Source organism: Anolis sagrei, chromosome 3, assembly GCF_037176765.1.
Source record: "Anolis sagrei isolate rAnoSag1 chromosome 3, rAnoSag1.mat, whole genome shotgun sequence".
NCBI lineage: Eukaryota > Metazoa > Chordata > Lepidosauria > Squamata > Dactyloidae > Anolis > Anolis sagrei.
In genome coordinates this window covers 164,824,142-164,850,728 of record NC_090023.1, presented here as the reverse complement: position 1 = coordinate 164,850,728, position 26,587 = coordinate 164,824,142, and the positions used below count along the sequence as shown (strand labels likewise).

General features: G+C 41.6%; 1 protein-coding gene across 3 annotated transcripts in view; it reads left to right on the top strand.

Annotated features, from left to right (window-relative positions):
- The window catches only part of ANK3 (ankyrin 3), a 719,992-nt gene that overhangs the window by 581,567 nt on the left and 111,838 nt on the right, over nucleotides 1–26,587 (top strand). For all 3 annotated transcript variants that reach the window (XM_067465652.1, XM_067465653.1, XM_067465654.1), the window contains 4 exons: nucleotides 433–528; nucleotides 4,388–4,460; nucleotides 4,641–4,706; nucleotides 21,952–22,075. In XM_067465652.1, the coding sequence (XP_067321753.1) occupies nucleotides 433–528; nucleotides 4,388–4,460; nucleotides 4,641–4,706; nucleotides 21,952–22,075 (359 nt within the window). The remainder of the gene's footprint in view (nucleotides 1–432; nucleotides 529–4,387; nucleotides 4,461–4,640; nucleotides 4,707–21,951; nucleotides 22,076–26,587) is intronic.

Here is a 26,587-nt window from a genome sequence, read left to right as displayed (position 1 = left end):
AGAAACTTATTTGCTTAAAATGTACTCACATACTGAAAATATACATAGAAAACCAAGTCCTTCACTTTCTTCAAGTAATAAACTCAAAACATATAGCGCTAGGCAATTTTTTTCTCACCTTCTCCAAAAAAAAAAGCAGGTATAAAACTCCTTGTGTTTTATACACATAATATTAAAGACAGATTACTTCAAGAGCTTGCTTTCCCACCTCAGCTAAACTGGGCAGGCAACATGTGGATTTGGATGGAGAAAGAAGCAAGTCTTTTATTTCCATTTTCCTCCACAAACATTCCACTGACATCCACTTACAGTGGAAGTAAGCACTAGTTTGGGCATGTTTTATTGAGTGTAACTAAGCTGTATGTCTAGCTACCTCATTATCTGAAGATTGTGCTAACATTAATTGTTTTAATGAACTTTTCCATTGTCCAGAATGGGAATACTGCCCTGGCTATTGCAAAACGACTTGGCTACATTTCCGTTGTTGACACACTAAAGGTGGTGACAGAAGAAACCATGACAGCAATTGTAAGTATGGCTATATTTCAACAGTGAAAGCAGTAATCAGAATTTTTTTCTTTGACAGAGAACTGTTTAGTTTGGAACAGTCACAGTGTAGCTCAACATACAAAAGAGTTTGGCAATTTGGCAAGATGATTGCCTCGGATGCCCCCTCCCAAAGGTTTAAAGTTATAAATTATTATTATTATTATTATTATTATTATTATTATTATTATGTTTATTCATAACCTACGTTTTCTCTCCACAAGGAGACTCAACATGGCTTGCATTAAAAGCATTTCAATACAATTTAAAACCTACAATAACATTGTTATTAGAACTAAATTTGAAATAAGCAGTGTTTTTTTAAAAATAATTTTTATTAAATGCATTTTGGTGTTTACAGCAATAAAAGTTTAGGGAAAAAAGAAAGGGCTGTGTGCCTTAGGGTAAAGGGGTATGGTCCAAGGGTAAAACTTAGGGTGTGGTGAGGGGGAGAACTAAGGTAAATATCTAAGACAGGGGTCCTCAAACTTTTTAAACAGAGGGCCAGGTCACAGTCCCTTAATCATCCCTCAAACTGTTGGTGGGCCAGATTATAATTTGAAAAAAAACCATGAATGAATTCCTATGCACACTGCACATATCTTATTTGTAGTGTGAAAAAATTTAAAAACAATACAATAATTAAAATTAAGAACAATTGTAACAAATATAAATTTATTAGTATTTCAATGGAAAGTGTGGGCCTGCTTTTGGCTGATGAGATAGGATTGCTGTTGTTATTGTGTGCTCTCAAGTAGTTTCATACTTAGGTTGACCCTGAGCGAGGGCCAGGTAAATGACCTTGGAGGGCCGCATCCGGCCCCCGGGCCTTAGTTTGAGGACCCCTGATCTAACAGGATAGATTGGAGGACATGCAGGAATAGCAATGGGTAAGGGGGTATGGGGTTAGGGATGGAAAGTTAGGTGGGGGGGGGGGTTGTTGTTGACTCCTGAATCTCCTTCTCCATGTGATTCTTATCGTTGATATGATTCTCTTCTTGTGGTTTCTCCCTTCTTCTCTCTTTTGTTTCCTCCTGCCTTCTTCCTGTGAAATAAGCAGTGTTGACCAAGTTGCAACCTCTAATTTAGAAACCAAGGATTCATGATACATTCCCAACTTTCCAAAACTGTTTAAAACAGTGTTTCTCAACCTGGGGGTGGGACCCCTGGGGGGGGTGTGTGTCGCCAGGGGGTGTCAAAGGGGTCACCAAAGACTATCAGAAAAACACAGTATTTTCTGTTGGTCATGGGGGTTCTGTGTGGGAAGTTTGGCCCAATTCTATCGTTGATGTGGTTCAGAATGGTCTTTGATTGTAGGTGAACTACAAATCCCAGGAACTACAACTCCCAAATGTTAAAGTCTATTTTCCCCAAACTCCACCAGTGTCCACATTTGGGCATATTGAGTATTTGTGCCAAGTTTGGTCCAGATCCATCCTAGCTTGAGTCTTTGGATGTAGGTGAACTACAACTCCAAAACTCAAGGCCAGTGCCCTGCAATCCCTTCCAGTATTTTCTGTTGGTCATGGGAGTTCTGTGTGCCAAGTTTGGTTCAATTCCATCACTGGGAGAGTTCAGAATGCTTTTGATTTGAGAGCAACTACAGCTCTCAAATGACAAAATGAATCTCCCCACAAAACCTCACCAGTATTCAAATGTGGGCATATCAGGTATTTGTGCCAAATTTGGTCTAGTGAATAAAAATACATCCTGCATATCAGATGTTTACATTACGATCCATAACAGTAGCAAATTTACAGTTATGAAAGTAGTAACAAAAATAATGTTATGGCTGGGGGGTCACCACAACATGACGAACGGTATTAAAGGGTCGCAGCATTAATGCAAAAACACTTTAAAAAATTCAATAATTAAAATGAAGAACAATTTTAATAAATATAAGCTTATTAGTATTTCAATGGGCCTGCTTTTGGCTGATGAAATAGGATTGTTGTTGTTGTCATGTGCTTCCAAGTCGTTTCAGACTTAGGTTGACCCTGAGCAAGGGCCGGATAAATGACCTTGGAGGGCCGTATCTGGCCCCCGGGCCTTAGTTTGAGGACCCCTGTCTTAAAACAAGCATAAAATAATTATAAAATAATAAATAAATAAATTGTAAAAAATAAAATAAAAATGCTAGATGAAGTAGCTACAAAATAATCTAATAATAAAATAATTAAATAATAATTAGTGACAATATTGTGACAAGGAGAGCATTTTTTTTCACAATGGTGCTTGTTATTTATTAACACCTGCCCTGTCAGTGACAATTGAAAGTTGCTGCTTTTTGGTATAGAGAAAGTTCCTGTACATGCCTCACTGGTAGCAATATATTATATTAAAGCCTTGTATATTTTCTGTGTTTTTATATGTTTTATCCACTCTCTCCCACAAAGAGGAGACATGAAATATCGGAAAATACACAGAATCATGCCTGGCTAGCACTTAGATAGGAGATCGCCAATAAATACCAAGGCTACATTGCAAAAGAAGGAACTGGCAAAACCACCTCTGAGTATTCCTTGCCATAAGAAAACCCTATGAAATTCATGGGATCACTATAAGTCAATAGGCAACCTGAAGTTGCCACTAGAGAATTCCCATGATTTGAGCTTGAGAACAGCTCGGTACCAGGCCCAGCTGCAGAAATTAATGAGCAAATAGATAGACGGGTTGTGATTAGTCAAAACAGGCAAGCAGATCAGTGGCTCCGGGGTTCTGCCAGGCTCAGAGAAGGAAAGATAAGAGATTCAAGGCTAAAGCAAAACCAATTTTTGGCCGCTTGGGACATAGCTTAACGAGGAGATAAATCTGAATCAAAAAGAGGAGAAGCATTTAACACACTGTTTCTCAACCTTCCTAATGCTGCGACCCCTTAATACAGTTCCTCATGCTGTGGTGACCCCCAACCATAAAATTATTTTTGTTGCTACTGGTGGGGTTGGGGGGGGGGTTGATTTTAACATTTTAACATTTGGGATTTATAGTTCACCTGAACTCTGAACTCCACCAATGATGGAATTGAACCAAACCTGGCACACAGAACCTCCATGACCAACAGAAAATACTGGAAGGGTTTGGTGGACATTGACCTTGAGTTTGGGAATTGTAGTTCACCTACATCCAGAGAGCACTGTGGACTCAAACAATGATGGATCTGGACCAAACTATGCCCACATGCCAACACTGGAGAAATTTGGGGGAAATAGACTTGACATGTAGGAGTGTAGTTGCTGGGATTTATAGTTCACCTACAATCAAAGAGCATTCTGAACTCCACCACTGATGGAATTGAACCAAACCTGGTACACAGAACTTCCATAAACAACAGAAAATACTGGAAGAGTTTGGTGGACATTGACCTTGAGTTTGGGAGTTGTAGTTCACCTACATCCAGAGAGCTGTGGAATCAATGATGGATCTGGACCAAACTTGGCACGAATACTCAATATGCCCACATGTCAACCCTGGTGGAATTTGGGGAAACTAGACTTGACATTTGGGTGTTGTAGCTGCTGGGATTTATAGTTCACCTACAATCAAAGAGCACTCTGAACCCCACCAATGATAGAATTGGGCCAAAGTTCCCACACAGAGACCCCCATGACCAACAGAAAATATTGCGTTTTCTGATGGTCTTTGGCGACCTCTCTGACACCCCCTCGCGACCCCCCCAGGGGTCCCGACCCCCAGGTTGAGAAACGCTGATTTCACACTTACTGACACAATCTGTATATGAAGTGGTGTGAATGGTTAGAAAAAGCACTTGACTACTATGAAAACTGTTTTGTTTTTTTTGCTTTGATCTTGGTAACAACTAATGTTCCTTTCTTTTTAACAGACTGTCATAGAAAAGCATAAAATGAATGTACCGGAAACAATGAATGAAGTTTTGGACATGTCTGACGATGAGGGTATGTATGATAGAATACTTGCTAGACATTCTCCAACAAGAATTCGTGTTTTTTGTTTTTCAACAGAAAGTTGTTGATATTGGTTTGTGCGAAAATTGCAGTATTAAGTTGTTCTATTGAAATCATTTTTTCCACTCATGTTTACCGATACCTAATATTTTGTTCACTTAAATTATGCAGTTCGTAAAGCGAATGTTCCTGAAATTCTCAGTGATGGTGAATATATTTCAGATGATGGTGAAGAAGGTATTTCTAACTTTTTTTTTTGGTACTGCAGTGGGCTCTGCCCTTCATCCTTTTTACTTTCTATCCTAACTTGACAAATCAAAGCTGCATATATCCTGCCATTTTTTGGGAATGGTTGGATTCCAAATGCATTTTTTCTCTTGAATTGTCAACATTGTGTCACTATAACAATCTTGAACGACTTGTGACAATTCAAAAGAATATTGCATAGTCTGCACTCTACAGGCACATAAGCAAAGATGGACTATTGTGAAGGAACAATGCACTTCTAGTGCAAGATACAAAAGGCTTCTAAGGATCTCACACTTTTCTTTGGAGGGCTAATACAGTTTATGGAGATTGGCCACATCTTAGCTACAGCTCTGATCATCATCAACTAGCACAGGGGTCCCCAAACTTTTTAAAGAGTGGGCCAGGTCACAGTGCCTCAAATTATTGGATTATAATTTGAAAAAAAAACCATGAATGAATTCCTATGCACACTGCACATATCTTATTTGTAGTGCAAAAGAACACTTAAAAACAATACAATAATTAAAATGAAGAACAATTTTAACAAATATAAATTTATTAGTATTTCAGTGGGAAGTGTGGATCTGCTTTTGGCTGATGAGATACGATTGTTGTTGTGTGCTTTCAAGTCGTTTCAGATTTTGGTTGACCCTAAGCGAGGGCCAGGTAAATGACCTTGGAGGGCCGTATCCGGCCCGTGGGCCTTAGTTTGATGATCCCTGAACGAGCATATTTATTTGGACAGGCTGGCTGGTGAATTCTGGAATTTGTAGTCTGGAAACGATGTTTCCAAGGTATTAGCTGGGAACATAACAAGGATGTGTCATGCACTGAGTCAAGGCATTGGTACATCACATGCAAAATTGCTGCATTTTATTGGTATGAGCTCTCTGGAGTCTTACAAAGAGGCCTTTCCTGTCTCTTGCTATATAATAATACAGCGGGATTGAAGAGAAACAACTGAAAAAGCTGACACAATATGAGGATTTAAAGATCGAACTGCAAAGTCTCTGGCACAAGCCAGTAAAGGTGGTCCCAGTGGTGATCAGCACACTGGGTCCAGTGCCTAAATACCTTGGCCTGCACTTAAACACAATAATCGTTGACAAAATTACCATCTGCCAGCTGCAAAAGGCCATCTTAAAGGGATTTGCACTCATTATTTGCCGATACATCATACTTGGGAAGTGTCTGATGTGTGATCCAATACAACAGCCAACAGACTTTGTTTTCTGTGGACTCATCTTGTTTCAAAATAATAATAATAATAATAATAATAATAAGAAGAAGAAGAAGAAGCAGCAGCATGCAAAAATACTGTGGGACTTTCAAATCCAGACTGACATTTGAAACACAATACACCAAACATCACAATTGTGGAAAAGAAAAATATTTGAATTATTGATGTCACCATACCAGGTGACAATCAAATTGAGGAAAAACAACAGGAGAAACTCAGCCGTTATCAGTTCATGCCAGAACTGCAAAGGCTCTGGCATGAACCAGTACAGGTGGTCCCAGTGGTCATTGGCATACTGGGTGCCATGCCAAAAGATCTCATCCGGCATTTGGAAACAATAGACAATTGACAAAATCACGATCTGTCAACTGCAAAAGCCCACCTTACTTGGATCTGCACGCATCATTCGAAAAAACATCACATAGTCCTAGACGCTTGGGAAGTGTTCGACTTGTGATTTTGTGATACGAAATCCAGCATCTACTTTGCTGTGACATACTGTGTTCTTGTGTCAGTAAAATAATAATAATAATAATAATAATAATAATTATTATTATTATTATTAGTTTGTATTTATTTATTTATTTATTATTCGAACTTATATGCTACCACTCCCCTGAGGCTCGGAGCGGCTTACAAGAACAGGCTAAAATCGAACAACAATTTAAAAACAATTTAAAACAATTTAGAAACAGCAATATCAGATATCAATAATAATAATAATAATAATAATAATAATATTTCTTACCCACCTGCTCGAGGCGGGTTACAACATTGCTAAAACACTCAAAACACGTAATTATTTAAAAACACTCTGCAGAATACATATATTAAAATATATTTTCATAAAATGCATATTAAAATACACAAAACAAAAGTAAGACATAAAATGAAAGTTTCAGATCCTATATTGGTGATGCCATCGTTTGAACTGGAGACTGAATGCATGCAAAGCATATACACAGTGACGGGCTCCGCCAGTAAATTCCAGATGGATGTGTTCACTTACTTCAGTGGGGAAAATGAAAAAAAATAGCAGTGATGATTACACTACATATTAAATTTGAAAACAGTTCTGCTCCTGGTTTAAAAGTGTTATTTCCTGTTTAATTGTGCAGTACTTACTTTGAAAGTAGTGGTTATAGTCCAGAATATTAGTTTTTGTGACTGCCACAACCTATGTTGAATTGGTTGAGACTATCGCAAAAGGTGCTGCAGGGTGTCCTGCAAAAACAATGTGTTTGCAGTTTAATAAACTTTTTCCATGTTTGTATGATAGAACCAATAAGGAAATGACATTTATAACCCAGGAACAAAAATCATGTTGCATAGTGTTATAGACGTTCAGTTAAAAAAAAAATCTCCAGCAGTATCATGGCGGTATATATGCAGCTGACTTCAATTTCATTAACCTTCCTTAAGAATTCTTACGACATCACTGTACCTCTTATACATTATACTCTTGTATTTACCGCAATGGCTAATGATAACCCCCTGATTTTATCCAGATTTCTTTCTTCACCATTATAATCAAATGGCTACTAACATTCTTCTTGGGTCCTTGCTTATGTTACTGTTGTTTTTCTTGAAATAAAAATTTTGCGTATTAGAATTTTCAATCGAACGGATGAACGTTAGTAGATATGAAAGTCTTCTAAGGGAAAAAGGACAGATGCCTATCAAGAATGTATATGTGTGAAAACAGCACAATGGCAGTGTTTTAATATCCGGTGTTTGCTTTCAGCTCTATCAAAGGTTCTGGAAAATTACTGATTTGAAAATATGATGATACAGGGTCCAAAACAAAAAGAATTTTCTTTATGGCTTGGAAGAAATGATCAAATCCATGTACTGTATTTTTATAGACTAGCAGCACTACCATATAGAGGCATCCTTCTTTATATATATTTTTTACAGTAAACCAGAAGCTCTTGTCAAGTTGATAAACTGACTGCTCTTTGTTGGCAACCACGTTGAAATGTACTTTGGGTCATAAAATGCTTGCAAGATGCGAGGAGCAAGCTTTGATATGTGTAATCTGGGAAGTACTACTTAAGTGATCAAGGAATAATTTTGGTTTTATTTATTTATTCATCGTGTCAGGAGCAAACCAAACAGTTGTATTACATTTTTTAACAAACAAACAAACATAAATACATACAAAACACAAAGTTTGCAAGCTTGGTAGTTGATTAAATGTCCTTTGACCAGTATCTGGCCACTTAGAGTACCTCTGGTGTTGCTGTGAGTAGGTCCTCCATTGTGCATGTAGCAGGTGATCAGTGGTTTGCTCTTCTCCACACGCACATGTCATGGATTCCACTTTGTAGCCCTATTTCTTAAGGTTGGCTCTGCATCTCGTAGTGCCAGAGCGCAGTCTGTTCAGCGCCTTCCAGGTTGCCCAGTTTTTTGTGTGCCCAGGAGGGAGTCTTGCATTTGGTATCAGCCATTGATTGAGGTTCTGGGTTTGAGCCTGCCACTTTTGGACTCTCGCTTGCTGAGGTGTTCCAGCAAGTGTCTCTTTAGAGCTTATTTTTCCCCCAATATTTTTTTAGAATGAGATAATTGGATTCTGGCAATTATATTTCTGCTATTAAATGCTTTGAACATGAACAGTGGGGAATCAACATAATGTAATAGATTTATTGTGTAACTGAGATCGAATTGGAATTCCCACTCAGCTACAGAAACCCAGAGAGGTAAGAAAGACAAAGGAGACAAGGGAGGGGAAGGAAGAGAAAAGAAAGGGGAAAGGTATGAGGGAAGGAAAACATAGAAAGAAGGAAAGAGAAAGGAAGGAGGAAGGAAGGAAGGAAGGAAGGAAGAGAGGAAGGAAGAGAGGAAGGAAGGAAGGAAGGAAGGAAGGAAGGAAGGAGAGAGAGAGAGAAAGGTTATGACGAAAAGCAAGGCAGACAGAAAGAAAAGGAAGAGTGAAAAGAAGTATGGGGGAAATAGAGGAAAGAAAGAAAGACCCACAAAGAGAACCTGCCCACCATTGAGCATTGCCATTGAGACATTGTGAAGTAGGCCTTTTCAGAGCTGGAGAATAATAATAATAATAATAATAATAATAATAATAATAATAACTATTTATACCCCGCCACCATCTCCCCCAACGGGGACCCGGGGTGGCTTACTCGAGGCCAGGCCCAAATAACAAATTACAATAAAATAAAATGCAGATTTTAATAAAATAAAGAACATCACATTAAAGTACAAAACATATATGCATGATAAACAATATACACAAAACATGGAAGAAGAAAAAAGCAGTAATCCAAACATCTGAACATTAGGAAGAACTTCCTGACTGTGAGAGCCGTTCAGCAGTGGAACTCTCTGCCCCGGAGTGTGGTGGAGGCTCCTTCTTTGGAAGCTTTTAAGCAGAGGCTGGATGGCCATTTGTCAGGGGTGATTTGAATGCAATATTCCTGCTTCTTGGCAGGGGGTTGGACTGGATGGCCCATGAGGTCTCTTCCAACTCTTTGATTCTATGATTCTATAATGACAGTGAGCGGGCCGCATGTACATAAAACGATTTAAAAACTTAGGGTGAGATAAAGGAGCAGAATTATTTGTAAGAGAGAACATGTCTCCATAGGGTAATAGACAGACCATCGTACGGGGAGTGGGGGGGGGGGGCTGTACTCCTAGGACAAGAACATCGAGGAGAGCAATAGAATAAGATTATGTGACTACTCTCCAAAAACGCAACGGCAGAGCCAGGTCTTGAGATTGTTTTTAAAGGTTTCTAAGGTAGGGCCTTTCCTAATCTCTCTGGGCAATGAGTTCTAGAGTCGAGGGGGCACAGAGGAGAAGGCTCTCTCCCTTGTACCCACCAGGCAGGCTTGAGAGACCGGCAAGGGCAAAAGGAGGGCCTCCCCCGAAGATCGGAGAGTTCGGGCTGGTTCATGGAGGGAGATACGATCATGGAGGTAGGCGGGTCCCAAACTGTTTAGGGCTTCATGGGTAAGCACCTGTACCTTGAATTGGGACCGGAAGATGAACAGCAGCCAATGGAGCTCCTTAAACAGGGGGGTTGACCGCTCCGTGTAAGTCGCCCCAGTTATTAATCTGGCTGCCGACCGTTGGACAAGTTGTAATTTCTGGGCCGTCTTCAAGTGTAGCCCCATGTAGAGTGCATTGCAGTAATCCAGTCTAGAGGTAACTAAGGCATAGACCACTATGGTCAAGTCAGACTTCACGAGGTATGGTTGCAGTTGGCGCATGAGTTTTAATTCTGCAAAGTTTCTCCCGGCCACCGCCAACACCTGTGCTTCAAGCGTCAGCACTGAATCCAAGAGAACCCCCAAGCTGCGGACCTATGACTTCAGGGGGAGTGCAACCCCATCCAGCACAGGTTGCCACCCAAGCAGGCAGGCAATGGCTTCTCCAACACCTGAGCAACACTATTTTATTTATTTATGTATTTATTTATTTCACGCATTTCTACCCCGCCCTTCTCAACTCTCGAGGGGGGACTCAGGGCAGCTTACAAAAGGCGCAATTCGATGCCGGCAATACAATAGAAAGATAAAATATATATCAGCAATTATTATAAAACAATTAAAACAATTCAGTTATACTGCACAACTAATAAAAACCAATCTAATGATCAATGTTCGCCATGCTCAAGTTCATTCCGTATTGTCATAATCCTATCCAATTCTAGTTGTCATTGTCTTTTGTCTGTTCTGCCAGATTACCCAAAGGTCTGGTCCCATATCCATGTTTTTAGTTTCCTTCTAAAAGAGAGGTGTCGATGACCTAATTTCCCCGTGAAGCGAATTCTACAGGTGAGGGGCCACCACCGAGAACGCCCTGCTCCTCGTCCCCACCAATCTCGCTTGTGATAGAGGTGGGGCCGAGAACAGGGCCTCCCCAGAAGATCTTAAACTCCGAGGCGGGACATAGAAGGAGATGCGTTTGGACAGGTACGCTGGGCCGGAGCCGTATAGGGTTTTGTAGGTCAAAACCAGCACTTTGAATTGTGCTCGGAACTGGATCGGCAGCCAGTGGAGCTGACATAACAGAGGGGTGGTATGTTCCCTGTATGACGCTCCGGTGATTAATCTGGCCGCCGCCCGTTGGACTAATTGAAGTTTCCGAACAGTCTTCAAAGGCACCCCCGCGTAGAGTGCATTGCAGTAATCTATTCGGGATGTAACAAGAGCGTGGACCATTGTGGCCAGATCTGACTTCCCAAGGTATGGGTGCAACTGGCACACAAGTTTTAATTGTGCGCCAATTAACACTAGGTATATACATTAGTGCCAACTAAAAATACAAGCAATATGCTAGACTATAAAGATTAAAGTCCTGTTGAGTGTATTATAGGAGGACTAGTAGAGATAATATACATCAGTGTTTCTCAGCCTTCCGAATGCCGCGACCCCTTAATACAGCGGCTCATGTTGTGGTGACCCCCAACCATAAAATTATTATCATTGCTACTTCCTAACGGTAATTGTGTTACTGTTATGAATCATAATGTAAGATGTATTTTCATTCACTGGACTAAATTTGGCACAAATACCCAATAACGGAGCTCCATGCAGTCATGTCGGCCTTGGAGGTGTCTATGGACAACACCAGCTCTTTGGCCTAGAAATTGAGCACCAACCCCCAGACTTGGACACGACTGGACTTAATGTCAGGGGAAAACTTTTTCTTTACCTTACCCAATATGCCAAATCTCAATACTGGTGGGGTTGGAGGGATAATTGATTTTGTCATTTGGGAGTTGTAGTTCCTGGGATTTATAGTTCACCTACAATCAATGAGCATTCTGAACCCCACCAATGATGGAACTGAATGAAACTTGGTGCATAGAACTCCCATGACCAAGAGAAAATACTGGAAGTGTTTGGTAGGCATTGACCTTGAGTTTTGGAGTTGTAGTTCATCTGCATGCAGTTAGCACTGTGGACTCAAACAATGATTGATCTGGATCAAACTTGGCATGGATACTCAATATGCCCAAATGTGAACACTGATTGAGTTTGGGGAAAATAGACCTTGACATTTGGGAGTTGGTCGTTGCTGGGATTTATAATTCACTTACAATGAAAGAGCATTCTGAATCATGTCAACGATAGAATTCGGCCAAACTTCCCACATAGAACCCCCATGACCAACAGAAAATATTGTGTTTTTTGATGGTCTTTGGTGACCCCTCTGATACCCCCTTGCGACCCCCTCAGGGGTCCCGACCCCCAGGTTGAGAAACACTGATCTACATGCTTTGTGAATCTTCTTTTTGTTTTTGCATTTCATGGGGTTCAGATCAATTAATAGCCTGGAAAGCAAGAATTCTTTACATTTCAGGAAACAGGAAATCACCTCCAAGATACTAGTTTCGAGATAATGGTTTGTTTACCCACATTTACTTCTGCCAATCTTCTCTTTTGTTTGTATTCAGATCAAGTCCTCTTAAGAAAGAAAGTCCTTTGTTTTAAATAAGCTAGAGGTTTAGCAGACATTAAGTGCAAAAGTTATAACAGCACTGAGGAAATGCTTGGAAGCTAAAACTCTCTATTTGTTACGTAAATACGTTCAAAAAATTGTGAGGAAAGGAAATTTCAACTTTAACTTTTAGTTAGAATACAAAAGCTGGGATTTTGGAGGGGGAAAGTTTGACATGCTTGTTGACGTTAAAAAAGACAGCAAAAGCTGTTGTTTTGGGGGTTTTTTTGTCGTGTCAGGAGCAAGTCGCTTCTGGTGTGAGAGAATTGGCCGTCTGCAAGGACGTTGCCCAGGGGACGCCTGGATGATTTGATTTTTTTATCATACTTGTGGGAGGCTTCTCTCATGTCCCCGCATGAGGAACTGGAGTTGATAGAGGGAGCTCATCCGCCTCTCCCCGGATTCGAACCTGCGACCTGTCGGTCTTCAGTCCTGCCGGCACAGGGGTTTAACCCGCTGCGCCACCGGGGGCTCCTAACAGAAGCTGTTGTTTCACTAGTAACAGAGCAAAAGAGGATGCTATTGAATCAATAGCTGCAGCTGGCTATCCAGAACTGGGCATGGGAAGACATTAAACATTCTGCTCATTGAATAGTTCTCATCCATCAAACATCTGACTTTCTCATTGCCCATATTTTTAATGTGTGGCTTCAACTGGTTAGATATTGGCTTCATTGATGGTCTTGAAAATAATAGCTTCATTCACACTTTATGTGTTCAAGCTTGAAAAAGGTATTAATTTGGATTATAACTCCCAGAATCCATGTATAGCAGGAATAGGGGATGTACGAACCGCTAAAGTTGTTGAGTTGCAGAAAATACTGGAAGGGTTGGTGGGCAGTGTCCTTTGATTTTGGAGTTGTAGTTCACCTACATCCAGATATCACTGTGGACTCAAACAATGATGGATCTGGACCAAACTCTACACGAATACTCAATATGCCCAAAATGTGAACACTGGTAGAGTTTGGGGGAAATAGAATCTTGACGTTTGGGAGTTGTTATTGCTGGGATTTATAGTTCACCTACAATCACAGAGCATTCTGAATCCCACCAATGATAGAATTGGGCCAAACCTCCCACACAGAACCCCATGTGGCCCACAGCAACTCGTGGCAGGGGACGGCTAGTATATATATAATTTTTGAGTTTTTTAAAGGGTACATCCAAAGGGTGGTTAATCGTCATCATGTCATATAATTAAAAGGGTATATGAGCTTAAGGAAGGGGAGAAGGGAAAACAGGCATTAAAAAGTGTGGAGGGATAGGTATTGTGCCCAATATAATCATTGTTGTCTCTGTATGACTTGGAATCATATTAGCCTAAGGTACAGGGCATGTTTTCATAGAATCAAAGAGTTGGAAGAGACCTCATGGGCCATCCAGTCCGACCCCCTACCAAGAAGCAGGAATATTGCATTCAAATCACCCCTGACAGATGGCCATCCAGCCTCTGTTTAAAAGCTTCCAAAGAAGGAGCCTCCACCACACTCCGGGGCAGAGAGTTCCACTGCTGAATGGCTCTCACAGTCAGGAAGTTCTTCCTCATGTTCAGATGGAATCTCCTTTCTTGTAGTTTGAAGCCATTGTTCCTTGTCCTAATTTCCATGGAAGCAGAAAACAAGCTTGCTCCCTCCTCCCTGTGGCGTCCTCTCACATATTTATACATGGCTATCATATCTCCTCTCGGCCTTCTCTTCTTCAGGCTAAACATGCCCAACTCCTTAAGCCGCTCTTCATAGGGCTTGTTCTCCAGACCCTTGATCATTTTAGTCACCCTCCTCTGGACACATTCCAGCTTGTCAACATCTCTCTTGAATTGTGGTGCCCAGAATTGGACACAATATTCCAGGTGTGGTCTAACCAAAGCGGAATAGAGGGGTAGCATTACTTCCCTAGATCTAGACACTATGCTCCTATTGATGCAGGCCAAAATCCCATTGGTTTTTTTTGCCGCCACATCACATTGTTGGCTCATGTTAAACTTGTTGTCCATGAGGACTCCAAGATCTTTTTCACACGTACTGCTCTCGAGCCAGGCATTGTCCCCCATTCTGTATCTTTGCATTTCGTTTTTCCTGCCAAAGTGGAGTATCTTGCATTTGTCACTGTTGAACTTCATTTTGTCCCAAAACAACTTCATTTTGTCCCAAAACAACTTCATTTTGTCCCATCTCTCTAATCTGTCAAGATCGTTTTGAATCCTGCTCCTGTCCTCTGGAGTATTGGCTATCCCTCCCAATTTGTGTTTTATGCGATCTGGTAATGAAGTTTTCCAGAGAGAAGTGAGTCAACAACACTCTGTACCATTGAATGTTGAACACTAGCATTATGTCCAGGTTCAGAACCAGTAAGGGATGTTAAGCGGTGAATGTAGTCATTATTCCTGTTAAATAGGTACACTGGGAACCTGCTCAGTCTTCTTGATGAACCAGACATTCCACCTCCTGCAGGCAGTCCTTCCCTGCTCCCTTTTGGAGGCTCCATCTTGCTGACAGATCGGTGCTCTCTCTCCCTTTTATTGCTGCTCGGAATGTGAACGCCGCTGGTGTTAATGATTACCAAAACCAGTCCTGGTGACCAGCTTCTGATATCTGCAAAGAGTGAAAGAGGGGGGGCAGGATTGTACATTTGGGAACTTTTCTGGCAATCAAGGGTGCCAATAACCATCAACTGGATATTCTCCAGAATTCGGATCTCAACTGTCTACTCATGCCGTCACCTGAAGAAAGCTGGAAAGAAATGCTGCCGGGTTGGTGTCCTTTTGAGCTCTCCTTGCTGCCACCTCACCACTCACTAAACTGTCCCTTCTAAGCTCTTTTTCTTTCTTTGTCCCTAAGAGTCAGGTTAATTGCAAAATCTATTTGAATTGTATTGTCGAAGGCTTTCATGGCCGGAATCACTGGGTTGTTGTAGGTTTTTTCGGGCTATATGGCCATGTTCTAGAGGCATTCTCTCCTGACATTTCGCCTGCTTATTTCTTCCTTTCTTCCATATCTTTACAGTGATATCCTTCTGTCTGATTTCAGTCTGTGGCAGTGACTGCCTGTTTAACCTCGAAGCCTTAGTGTCAAATTACAGGGAGAAAGGAGGGGGACTGACACCCAAGCTGTACCCTTATTTACATACAAATAACTCCAGCGCTGGTCTGTGTGTCACCATTCAGTCCTCTTGTTAGAAGCTTGCCAGAGAAGTTTGCAATCCAATCAGGAGACACTTTGGAAGGATGTAGAAGGTTTTTTTTCCTCCTTTTCAAAAAAGAGAACTTTACCTCCAACAGCAGCTGTCATCTTCTGCCTTTTCAAACTTTCTCTACATTTGGACGCAAGCCCTTTGGGACTTCAAGGGACAAAGGCGCACGTTCCGAAAAATGCCTGCTTTGGAAGAACCCAAGATGTTCAGAAGAGCACCGTTGGTGTGTGGAAAGTGAATATGACCCACAGAGATTAGGTTCTTATACTGGTTTGGAGATTAACTATAAATCGCTGCTTAAGGACTAATACGACTAATAGGAGATCTTGGAAACATCAAGAGGCAGGGGGAAAAAAAAGTTTTTGTAGAACTGGCGGGTGAAAATGGCTTTCCAAAACAGTAAGATTTTCCTACCTTAGTAATTGTGGTTCCCCCCTTCCTTTTTCCTGATTTTTATGTTTCTCTTGTGAAATATTTATAAGCTTTGGAAATGCTTAACTTTCAATAATTGCGGTTGCCGGGTTGCGGGGAGAAAGTTGATCTGTTATTTTGTCCCTCGCAGGGTATTTTTAGAACGGATTGGTAGCTTGAAAATGGGGCCTGCTTCATGTTCCCCTCCCACAAAAGGGAATAGTTCACTTCTGACTTTGCGGCACTGAAAAAGGGGGTCAGGGGAAATTGACTTGGCTTCACTCACCCTGGGAATGCTCTGCACCCAGTTGCTCATTTTTAACCGTCCAACCTTCCAGCAATTCAGCTATTTATCCAAGAAAAAAAAAGTGGGGAAGACAAAGTGTAAATTTTCACATGGAATGAATTGCTCTGCTCTAAAGCAAAGGACAGGAGGGAAAACCCTAAAACCACAAGTACCTGTTTAAAATATCCTTATCACTCCTGGAATGCAGCTTCGCCTATGACATAATGTAGATTAAGTTGGCGAAAGCAAGGAGCTGTTAGTTAACCCTTCCATTGCTGTGTTTTTGTATTAAATGGCCAGTATTTCTTCTGCTACCTTTGAAGAGTTTTAAGGAATCAGCAACAGCACAGGGCATCTTGTTCAGCTACCTACATGTCAACTCAGTGGTAACCTTGCCTTTGTTTTAAGTGTTGAAATTTAATCTCTTGGGTACCTAGAATATGTTGCCCTTTTAGAGACTTAGTAACGTTATAGTCCTAGGAAATATTACATTGCTATCCTGGTTTTATCAAAGCCATATTTATGCAGGTTTATGGGGTGTGTTTGTGTTCTCTTTTGCATTTGCCTCAATTTGATGTTCCACTTAAATTGATTATTTACTAGCCGTCCCCTGCCACGTGTTGCTGTGGCCCACATGGGGGTTCTGTGTGGGAGGTTTGGCCCAATTCTATCGTTGGTGGGATTCAAAATGCTCTTTGATGGTAGGTGAACTATAAATCCCAGCAACTACAACTCCCGAATGTCAAGATTCTATTTTACCCAAACTCCACCAGTGTTCACATTTGGACATATTGAGTATTCGTGAAGAACAGGGGTCCTCAAACTTTTTAAACAAAGGGCCAGGTCACAGTCCCTCAAAGTGTTGGATGGCCAGATATAATTTGGAAAAAAAATGAATTCCTACGCACACTGCACATATCTTATTTGTAGTGCAAAAATACTTAAAAACAATACAATAATTAAAATGAAGAACAGTTTTAACAAATATAAACATATTAGTATTTCAATGGGAAGCGTGGGCCTGCTTTTGGCTGATGAGATAGGGTTGTTGTTGTTGTTGTGTGCTTTCAAGTTGTTTCAGACTTAGGTTGACCCTGAGCGAGGGCCGGGTAAATAACCTTGGAGGGCCGTATCCGGCCCCCGGGCCTTAGTTTGAGGACCCCTGGTGTAGAGTTTGGTCCAGATCCATCATGGTTTGAGTCCACAATGATCTCGGGGTGTAGGTGAACTACAACTTCAAAACCAAAGGACACTGCCCACCAAACCCTTCCAGTATTTTCTGTTGGTCATGGGGGTTCTGTGTGGGAGGTTTGGCCCAATTCTATTGTTGGTGGGATTCAAAATGCCCTTTGATTGTAGGTGAACTATAAATCCCAGCAACTACAACTCCCAAATGACAGAATCAATTTTTTGAGTGAAGGACATACATTGGGTTGTTAGGTGTCTTGTGTCCAAATGTGGTGCCAATTCGTCCAAAGTGGTTTTTGAGTTCTGTTAATCCCACAAATGAACATTACATTTTTATTTATATAGACAAGCAGGCACCCATGGGAATTAGTAGGTTATTCTTTTTATTTTTATTTTTTACTAGCCATCCCCTGCCATGTGTTGCCGTGGCCCAGTCTGGTGATCTGGAAAATAAAGTAATGAGAAAGTATTGGTTTCTAATATATGTAATTTCTTTGTGCTTGTGGGTAAACAGTATTTCTTGTTGTTTCTTTGTTGGTGTTGATGTGGAGAGTTTCTGGTTTGCCCACCCTGGAACATGCATCACATAATTGTTCTTCTTTAGGGGTCCCTTTCAAATCTATGATACTATATCTCTCTCTGTGTGTATTATATATATATATCTATATCTATGGCTGGATGGCTCTTTGTCAGGAGTGCTTTGATTACGTTTTCTTGCCTTGGTGAAGCGAGTTGGACAGGATGGCCTTTTTCTGTTGGTCATGGGGGTTCTGTGTAGGAAGCTTGCCCCAATTCTGTTATTAGTGGGGTTCAGAATGCTCTTTGATTGTAGATAAACTATAAATCCCAGCAAATACAGCTCCCAAATGTCAAAGTCTATTTCCCCCAAACTCCATCTGTGTTCATATTTGGGCATATGGAATATTTGTGCCAAGTTTGGTCCAGATCCATCATTGTTTGAGTCCACAGTGCTCTCTGAATGTTGCTGAACTACAACTCCCAAACTCAAGGTCAATGCACACCAAACATTTCTAGTGTTTTCTGTTGGTCATGGGTGTCCTGAGTGCCAAGTTTGGTTTAATTCCATCGTTAGTGGAGTACAAAATGCTCTTTCATTGTAGATGAACTATAAATCCCAGCAACTTCAACTCCCAAATGACAAAATATTTTTTTAGTGATGGTCACTCCTTGGGTTAGTAGGTGTATTGTGTCCAAATTTGGCAGCAATTCATCCATTGGTTTTTGAGTTCTGTTAATCCCACAAACAAACATTACATTTTTATTTATATAGATTATTTATTTCAGATATTTGTAACCCGCCCTTCTCAACCCCCGTAGGGGGACTCAGGGCGGCTCACACTACATACAAGATAATACATACAGAAATTACACATGAATGATACATTAATTTAGTTTAAAATTAGTATTTGTATTCATTGCTTGTATATTTATATTATCACTTCATCTGCTACTTCTTGAACTAATTCCTAGGTCTCCCTACCTGAAAAAATAACAACATAAATAGTGGGATCTATAGTAATTCATTGAAACTTAGAAGTCGTAGTGCCATATGTGCACAGGATTGTTTTTATTATTAGAATCATAGAATCATAGAGTTGGAAGAGACCTCATGGGCCATCCAGTCCAACCCCCTGCCAAGAAGCAGGAATATTGCATTCAAAGCAGCCCTGACAGATGGCCACCCAGCCTCTGTTTGAAAGCCTCCAAAGTAGGAGCCTCCACCACACTCCGTGACAGAGAGTTCCACTGCTGAACAGCTCTCACAGTCAGGAAGTTCTTCCTCATGTTCAGATGGAATCTCCTTTCTTGTAGTTTGAAGCCATTGTTCCGCGTTCTAGTCTCCACGGTAGCAGAAAACAAGCTTGCTCCTTCCTCCCTGTGGCTTCCTCTCACATATTTATACATGGCTATCATGTCTCCTCTCAGCCTTTTCTTCTTCAGGCTAAACATGCCCAGCTCCTTAAGCCATTCCTCATAGGACTTGTTCTCCAGACCATTGATTATTTTAGTTGTCGTCCTCTGGACACATTCCAGCTTGTCAATATCTCTCTTCAATTGTGGTGCCCAGAATTGGACACAATATTCCAGGTGTGGTCTAACCAAGGCAAAATAGAGGACCCCAAGATCTTTTGTTGTTGTTGTTGTCCATGAGGACCCCAAGATCATTTTCCCATGTCCTGCTCTCGAGCGACGCATCCCCCATCCTGTATCTTTGTATTTCATTTTTTTCTGCCTAAGTGGAGTATCTTGCATTTGTCACTGTTGAACTTCATTTTGTTAGTTTTGGCCCATCTCTCTAATCTGTCAAGATCGTTGTGAATTCTGCTCCTGTCTTCTTATTGGCTATCCCTCCCAATTTGGTGTCATCTGCAAACTTGATGATCATGCCTTCTAAGCATTCATCTAAGTCATTAATAAAGATGTTGAACAGGACCGGGCCCAGGACGGAACCCTGCGGCACTCCGCTCGTCACTAGAAGATGCAGGAGTTGTTGACTAATTGTACTATCATAATGTTTATTTTCTAAACCATTTCTCTCAGCCTCCCATTCACTTACTCATACTCACTTACTCATTCCCAAGCTCCTTCATCAACACAGATAAGTTCCACTCAACTGTATGTTTTGTGGTCCATATCTGGTCATGTGAAAATTCTCAAGGCTGTGGCACTGCTTCAACACTGGTACTGGAAGAATAATCTGGAGACAAGAAAGAGAGTGGAGGTTACTTGGCAGAAAGTTCCCACATGTTCCCTGCCTCTGTAGTGTTTGTGGTTACCATACATAGCATAGTGATTTTATGAGACTACAGCACTGACCATCCACTGTTGGCAGGAAAGTAACTCTGGTTTTGCCTGTTGGAACTCCTGTGCCCTATGTTTTGTGGCCTGTCCCACGGGTTGTGAAAAACCACCTTGGAAGGAAAATAGAAATATATCACATACTAGCTGTCCCCTGCAGATGGGCCAAAACTAACAAAATAAAGTTCAACAGGGACAAATGCAAGATACTCCACTTAGACAAAAAAATAAAATAAATGCAAGATACAGAATGGGGGACAATGCCTGACTCGAGAGCAATATGTGTGAAAAAGATCTTGGAGTCCTTGTGGACAACAAGTTAAACATGAGCCAACAATGTGATGTGGCAGCAAAAATAGCCAATGGGATTTTGGCCTGCATCAATAGGAGCATAGTGTCTAGATCTAGGGAAGTAATGCCACCCCTCTATTCTGTTTTGGTTAGACCACACCTGGAATATTGTGTCCAATTCTGGGCACCACAATTCAAGAGAGATATTGACAAGCTGGAATGTGTCCAGAGGAGGGCGACTAAAATGATCAAGGGTCTGGAGAACAAGCCCTATGAGGAGCGGCTTAGGGAACTGGGCATGTTTAGCCTTTAGAGGAGAATGCTGAGAGGAGACATGATAGCCATGTATAAATATGTGAGAGGAAGTCATAGGGTGGAGGGAGCAGGCTTGTTTTCTGCTGCCCTGGAGACTAGTAAGCGGAACAATGGCTTCAAACTCCAAGAATGGAGATTCCATCTGAATATGAGGAAGAACTTCCTGACTGTGAGAGCCATTCAGCAGTGGAACTCTCTGCCCCGGAGTGTGGTTGGATGGCCATTTGTCAGGGCTGGATGGCCATTTGTCAGGGGTGCTTTGAATGCAGTTTTCTTGCTTCTCGGCAGGGGGTTGGACTGGATGGCCCATGAGGTCTCTTCCAACTCTATGATTCTATAATTTTATGAAATTTTGAATGCCATTTGGTTTAATGTAGCGCAAAACTTCATTTTTCTCCCAGTTGCCAACTGGGATGTGAAAGGCCAACAGCCATTTTCCTAGTTCCAACAGACCTCACTACCTTTGAGGATGCTTGCCATAGATGCAGGCGAAACGTCAGGAGAGAATGCCTGTAGAACATGACCATATAGCTCGGAAAAAACCCACAACAACCCAGACCAGCAAGCAATTTGTTGAAGAAATGTTATCATCTTGATTTACCGTCCTTTTCTTTCTGCTTGCAGTGGTCCTTTCCTTGGGGTGAGGGTGTGGGCAGGGTATTACATGCCAATGATCTCTCTTGTTTTCTTTCTGTCCAAAGTTGTTAAGAGTGATTGGACTAGTATCACACCTGATATAACCTGCTAAACTGGTGGATTTATGAGGCTAAATGTCATTCTTTCTGCTTAAGCATCTATTAATTGCCAAATGGGTTATTTTCTTTTTAAAAACCGACAAATTACTGGGAATTGTTAACTTGCAGTTCTCATAACAGGTAATTGACATTTTAATACCATGTTTTCAAACTCACAAGGGATGCAGTAAGTTTATTTTTTTGCAGTCCTACTAAAAGGCAAGATGTGTTTACAAAAAAACATTCAGTCACGTGTGATTACTGACTTCAGCTTCCTTGTTGTGCCAACAGGTGAAGATGCGATGACAGGAGATACAGACAAATACCTTGGGCCACAGGATCTGAAGGAACTGGGGGATGATTCTCTGCCTGCAGAAGGATACATGGGCTTCAGCCTAGGAGCCAGATCTGCCAGGTATTCAGCGGGTTCTGCTCAGAAACATTGGAAAACAAATCCCAAACATAGTGCATTTTATCACCTCTTTCCTTTTTCTGAAGCTTGAAGCAAGTCCTTAATGTTGGCTGCTTGATCTCTCTCTCTCAGTCTTTCAAAATATGCATCTGCAGACAGCCTTCCACATTTGCAGATTTGCTTTGTGCAGATTGGATTGTTCACAGATTGGATTAAAATATTCTATTTAGCAATCTTTAGGTCATCTAGTGTAATTGTATGACCAACTTTCATCAGAAGGAACTCCCGTATATTCCGGGGTACTAGATGGCTTTTTAGGCATGTAAAACCTTATAAAATTTTGGGGGTCGTCTAGTATGCTGGGTATAAAATTATAATAATAAAATTACATACTATGGCTGCCTTGGCCTCGGGCTCCCCTCCTCCTCCTCCTCCTCCTCCTCCGCCTTGTCTCATGGCGGCCTCCCGGGCAGGCTCCCCGTCCTTCCTTCCTTCCTGGCTGCCTTCCTTGCTCAGGCCCAGGCCTCTCCTTTGTTGGTGGCCGGACCCCTGGGCTGTTTCCTGCGCTGCTCAAGCCACTCTTGTTTCTGTCCATGCCTCGCGAGAAGTGCGTCTTCTCCTGCGAGACAACGTTGTCTCGCGGGAGAAGAGGCACTACGCGCGAGGCCTGGACAGGAAGAAGGAGAGCAGCCTGAGGAGCGCCGGAGGCCCTTCTGATCAGGCCGCTCTCCTTCTTCCTGTCCATGCCTCGTGAGAAGTGCCTCTTCTCCCGCAAGACAACATTGTCTCGCGGGAGAAGAGGCACTTCGTGCGAGGCCTGGACAGGAAGAAGGAGAGCGGCATGAGGAGCGCCGGAGGCCCTTCTGGTCAGGCTGCTCTCCTCCCTGTCCAGGACTTGCGAGAAGTGCCTCTTCTCCCGCAAGATGTTTTGCGGGAAAAGAGGCACTTCACGTGAGGCCTGGACAGGAAGAGGGAGAGCAGCCTGAGGAGCACCGGAGACCCTTCTGATCAGGCCGCTCTCCTTCCTGTCCAGGCCTTGCGAGAAGTGCCTCTTCTCCCGCGAGACAACCTTGTCTCGCGGGAGAAGTGGCACTTCGCGTGAAGCCTGGACAGGAAGAAGGAGAGCGGCCTGAGAAGTGCCTAGTTTGGGGAGTCATCTTAAACGGTGAGTATATCCCCAACTCTATTTTGTTTGCTAAAGTTGGGGCGTTGTCTTATAGCCCCAGTCGTTTTGTATCCCGGAATATACGGTATATATTCCTAGAGATGTGTTCTCTCCAGTGAATAAACAATAACAGCATTTTATTATTTGGGGGGGTTTAACTTTTGTGGGAATCCTGTATCCCTAACACCAGCAAATGAGGAGGGCTGACTGTATTGCTGAGTTTCCTGCTTCTCTGTTCCCTCTGTGATAGCTTTAGCGTGGCAATAGCTCAGAGCAAATGAAGTCTTCATTTTTCTCCCAGAGTGTCCTCTCATGCTCTAAATATGTCAGAAGAGTTCCTTTGGAAACAGCTGGAAGCCTCTGTTTAAAAGCCAGACTGTTTAGCCCACAATGACCGTTTAAGCCAAGACAAAAAAAAAGGAGAGGGCCTTTTGTTCATTCATTTGATAGTAATTCTTATTGACGCTAATTTCTTCTTTTGCTTAAGACTAAAAAACAACATCATCTTATGCAAGAGAAACTGAAGGTGGCTGCTTGGCTATTATAGTCCCTTTCTTTTCCCCCAAGAGTGTAGATGGTGAATACTAATAACTTGTAAAATATTGAAATCTGTTTACAAATAGCTGGGGGAGAACCCTTACAATAGTTTCTTTCCAAACGAATGTGCCATTTTTTGTCTTGCAAGGGAGGAAAATAGGTCACAGTTTTATGAGAATGATTGTCATCTTTGCACTTCAAGACATGCAAATGTTCGTATTATTGGAAACGTCTATGTGAGATTTTTCTGCCTTGTCTAGCATCTGGAACCCAATAATTTGGGATTATTTCCACAGTTGTGCATTAGTAGCCTGTTTACAGACAGTAGAATTGTTTGGAAGCTAATAATTAAACCTCTCAAGCTTGTAGCCTGCGGGCATTTTCCTATAGCTTAATGATCTGTTGTGAAAAGCCCTTCCATTGTCTAACAGGGAGTGACACCTCCCAAAGGTAAAACTCAGATGCTTGTATGTATATATAATTTTGGCTTGGTTGTTTTGGCTGCATTTGGTATGGTAGCATGTGCAAGACATTTGCATGGAAAATATTTTAGTCACTCAAGCTGTATCCACAGCGCAGAATTATAGTAGTTTGACATCACATTGACTGCCATGACTCACTGCTATAGGATGCTGGGATGTGCCGTTTTGGACAGTTCTCTGTCCGAGAGAACTGATGCCACAACAAACTACAAACCTCAGGATCCCCTTGTCGCAACTCAGGATAGATTCACCTTGCTCAGAACAACACCACACACCAAAGCTGTAGGTTTTGTAGTTTATTGAAGAAAAAGAAAAAATCAAAACATAGAAATAAGGTTGCAAAAGTTCAATAACCAAGACAGAGTCTCAAATGCAAGGGCAGAGTTTCCAAGGTCCAAAGCCAAATAACATGAAGTATCATCCACAAGCATTGGTCAAACAAGAATCCATGGCAGCATGACAAAGTCCCCAGAAACCAGGATCAAAACCAAAGTCTCAAAGAGACAGGAGCTTTCCCCAAAAACCGAGGCAATTCCAGAGAAGTTAACAGGGTGTAAGCAAAGTTGCACTGACAAAGGGTTGATTGTTAAATATGCTTTCCTAGCATGAAAGCATTATGTTGACCTTGAACTTCCCGTTTGTTAGCAAGCCGAGCACTTCGGCGTACCCTTAATTGCAAACGGTCCTCCCTAACCAAATCCCTATCACCTTCAAGGCTGAATAACTCATTATCTTGGGACTGGCCAGCCTGGGAATCGATAGGCACTGAACTCACAGATGGAGCAGTCGACTCCTCCACCTGCAGCTGTGAAGTTTCACTCAAATCATGACCATCTTCTAAAACAACATTCCTTTCTCTGGGAAACAGAAATGTCGACTCATCTTCAGTATCAACACTGTCTGCATCAACAACAGTGTTGCAAGCCAGAGCAGGAAACTGGACCCTCAGACAACAATCCACCACACTTGACTTCAGGAAAACAATCCTATTTTATTGATGAAAGATGAATACAAAATAGAAGAAATATGCAAAGGTAAAAAGTCACAGTAAAAATCAGGAACAGGAAATGTCCACAAACAAGATCATTAAATCCACAGCAAAACTGCTGAATCCTGGAACCTGTAAGCAATCCAATAACCATACCTGGAACAACTAGAAAACCTCCGAGGAACAAGGCCACTTGAATCAGGAGACCTGGAAAAGCTTGCACATGAATCTGGAATGATGCCTGGTCTGAAGCTGCATTCAGGCCAGGCATATTTAAGGCCGAGAAATCTATTACGAGACATGCCTGAAGATTTTGTTTGCATTTCTTTCAAACTGGCTGACCTATGTAAACTTTGTGCTTCACCCCGGCTCTGCCAAATCTGCCCCCGCCTATCCTCATTAGGGAGACCAGGTGTCAGATTCTCTGGAGAACTAAGATTGGGAGGAAAAAGGAGTGAAACATCTCCACTCGGCTTGGAATGCATGTTCTCATGGGAATTCTGACTTTCACTTTCCAAGGCTGTAGGATTTTCACTACTCAAACCATCATCATCTAAATTGGCCTCAGAATTCACATTGACATCTACATTGGCATCAGGAAATACAATCAGAGAATCAGGTTCAGGTTCACACACAGGCTGAACCCCAACAAACAGGGACATGTTCAGAAATCTGTAACCCATCATCCTCCTCGTCCTGAAGAAACTCACTCAGAAAGGTCAGGCTCAGACTGAGCCACAACATCCCTATTATGGAGCCATGGTAGTTAAAGTAGTGCCATAGTGCTATAGTTCTGAAGTGTGGATGATCTCTTAGGTTATGGTACTTTCTTTTGAATTACATCTGAAGAAAGCATTCTGGAAACAACCAGGCTAGATAAGAACACTATTATGAATTTCGAAAGTCATTTCAACTTACTTATCTAACCAGAATAAAATCCATTCTATCTAGTTTTTGATATATGTGCTTATCCACAGTATATAAACTGTGGCTTCAAAGGGCATCTTAGTAGTATCTGTAAGGGTTCTGTAAACCTATACATCCTGCATAGATTTATTGAGATGTTAAGGTATCGTATCTGTTTCCTGTTAATCAGAAATCCTCAGTGGGCTTGGCTTCTCTTTGATTTCCTTGATAAAGCCTGAAAATTCATATGCTTCTGATTTACCAGTACCATTATTTTTCTCTATGTAGCTCATGTTTACATCTGCAGTATCTTTTATGTGTGTTACACTCAGAGACAACAAATTGACATTTGAACATATCAACACACTATATATCTATCTCCATTTGATTCCAAACAGGCATGGAGATTGTTAATGATTGAAACTTTCAAAACAAGT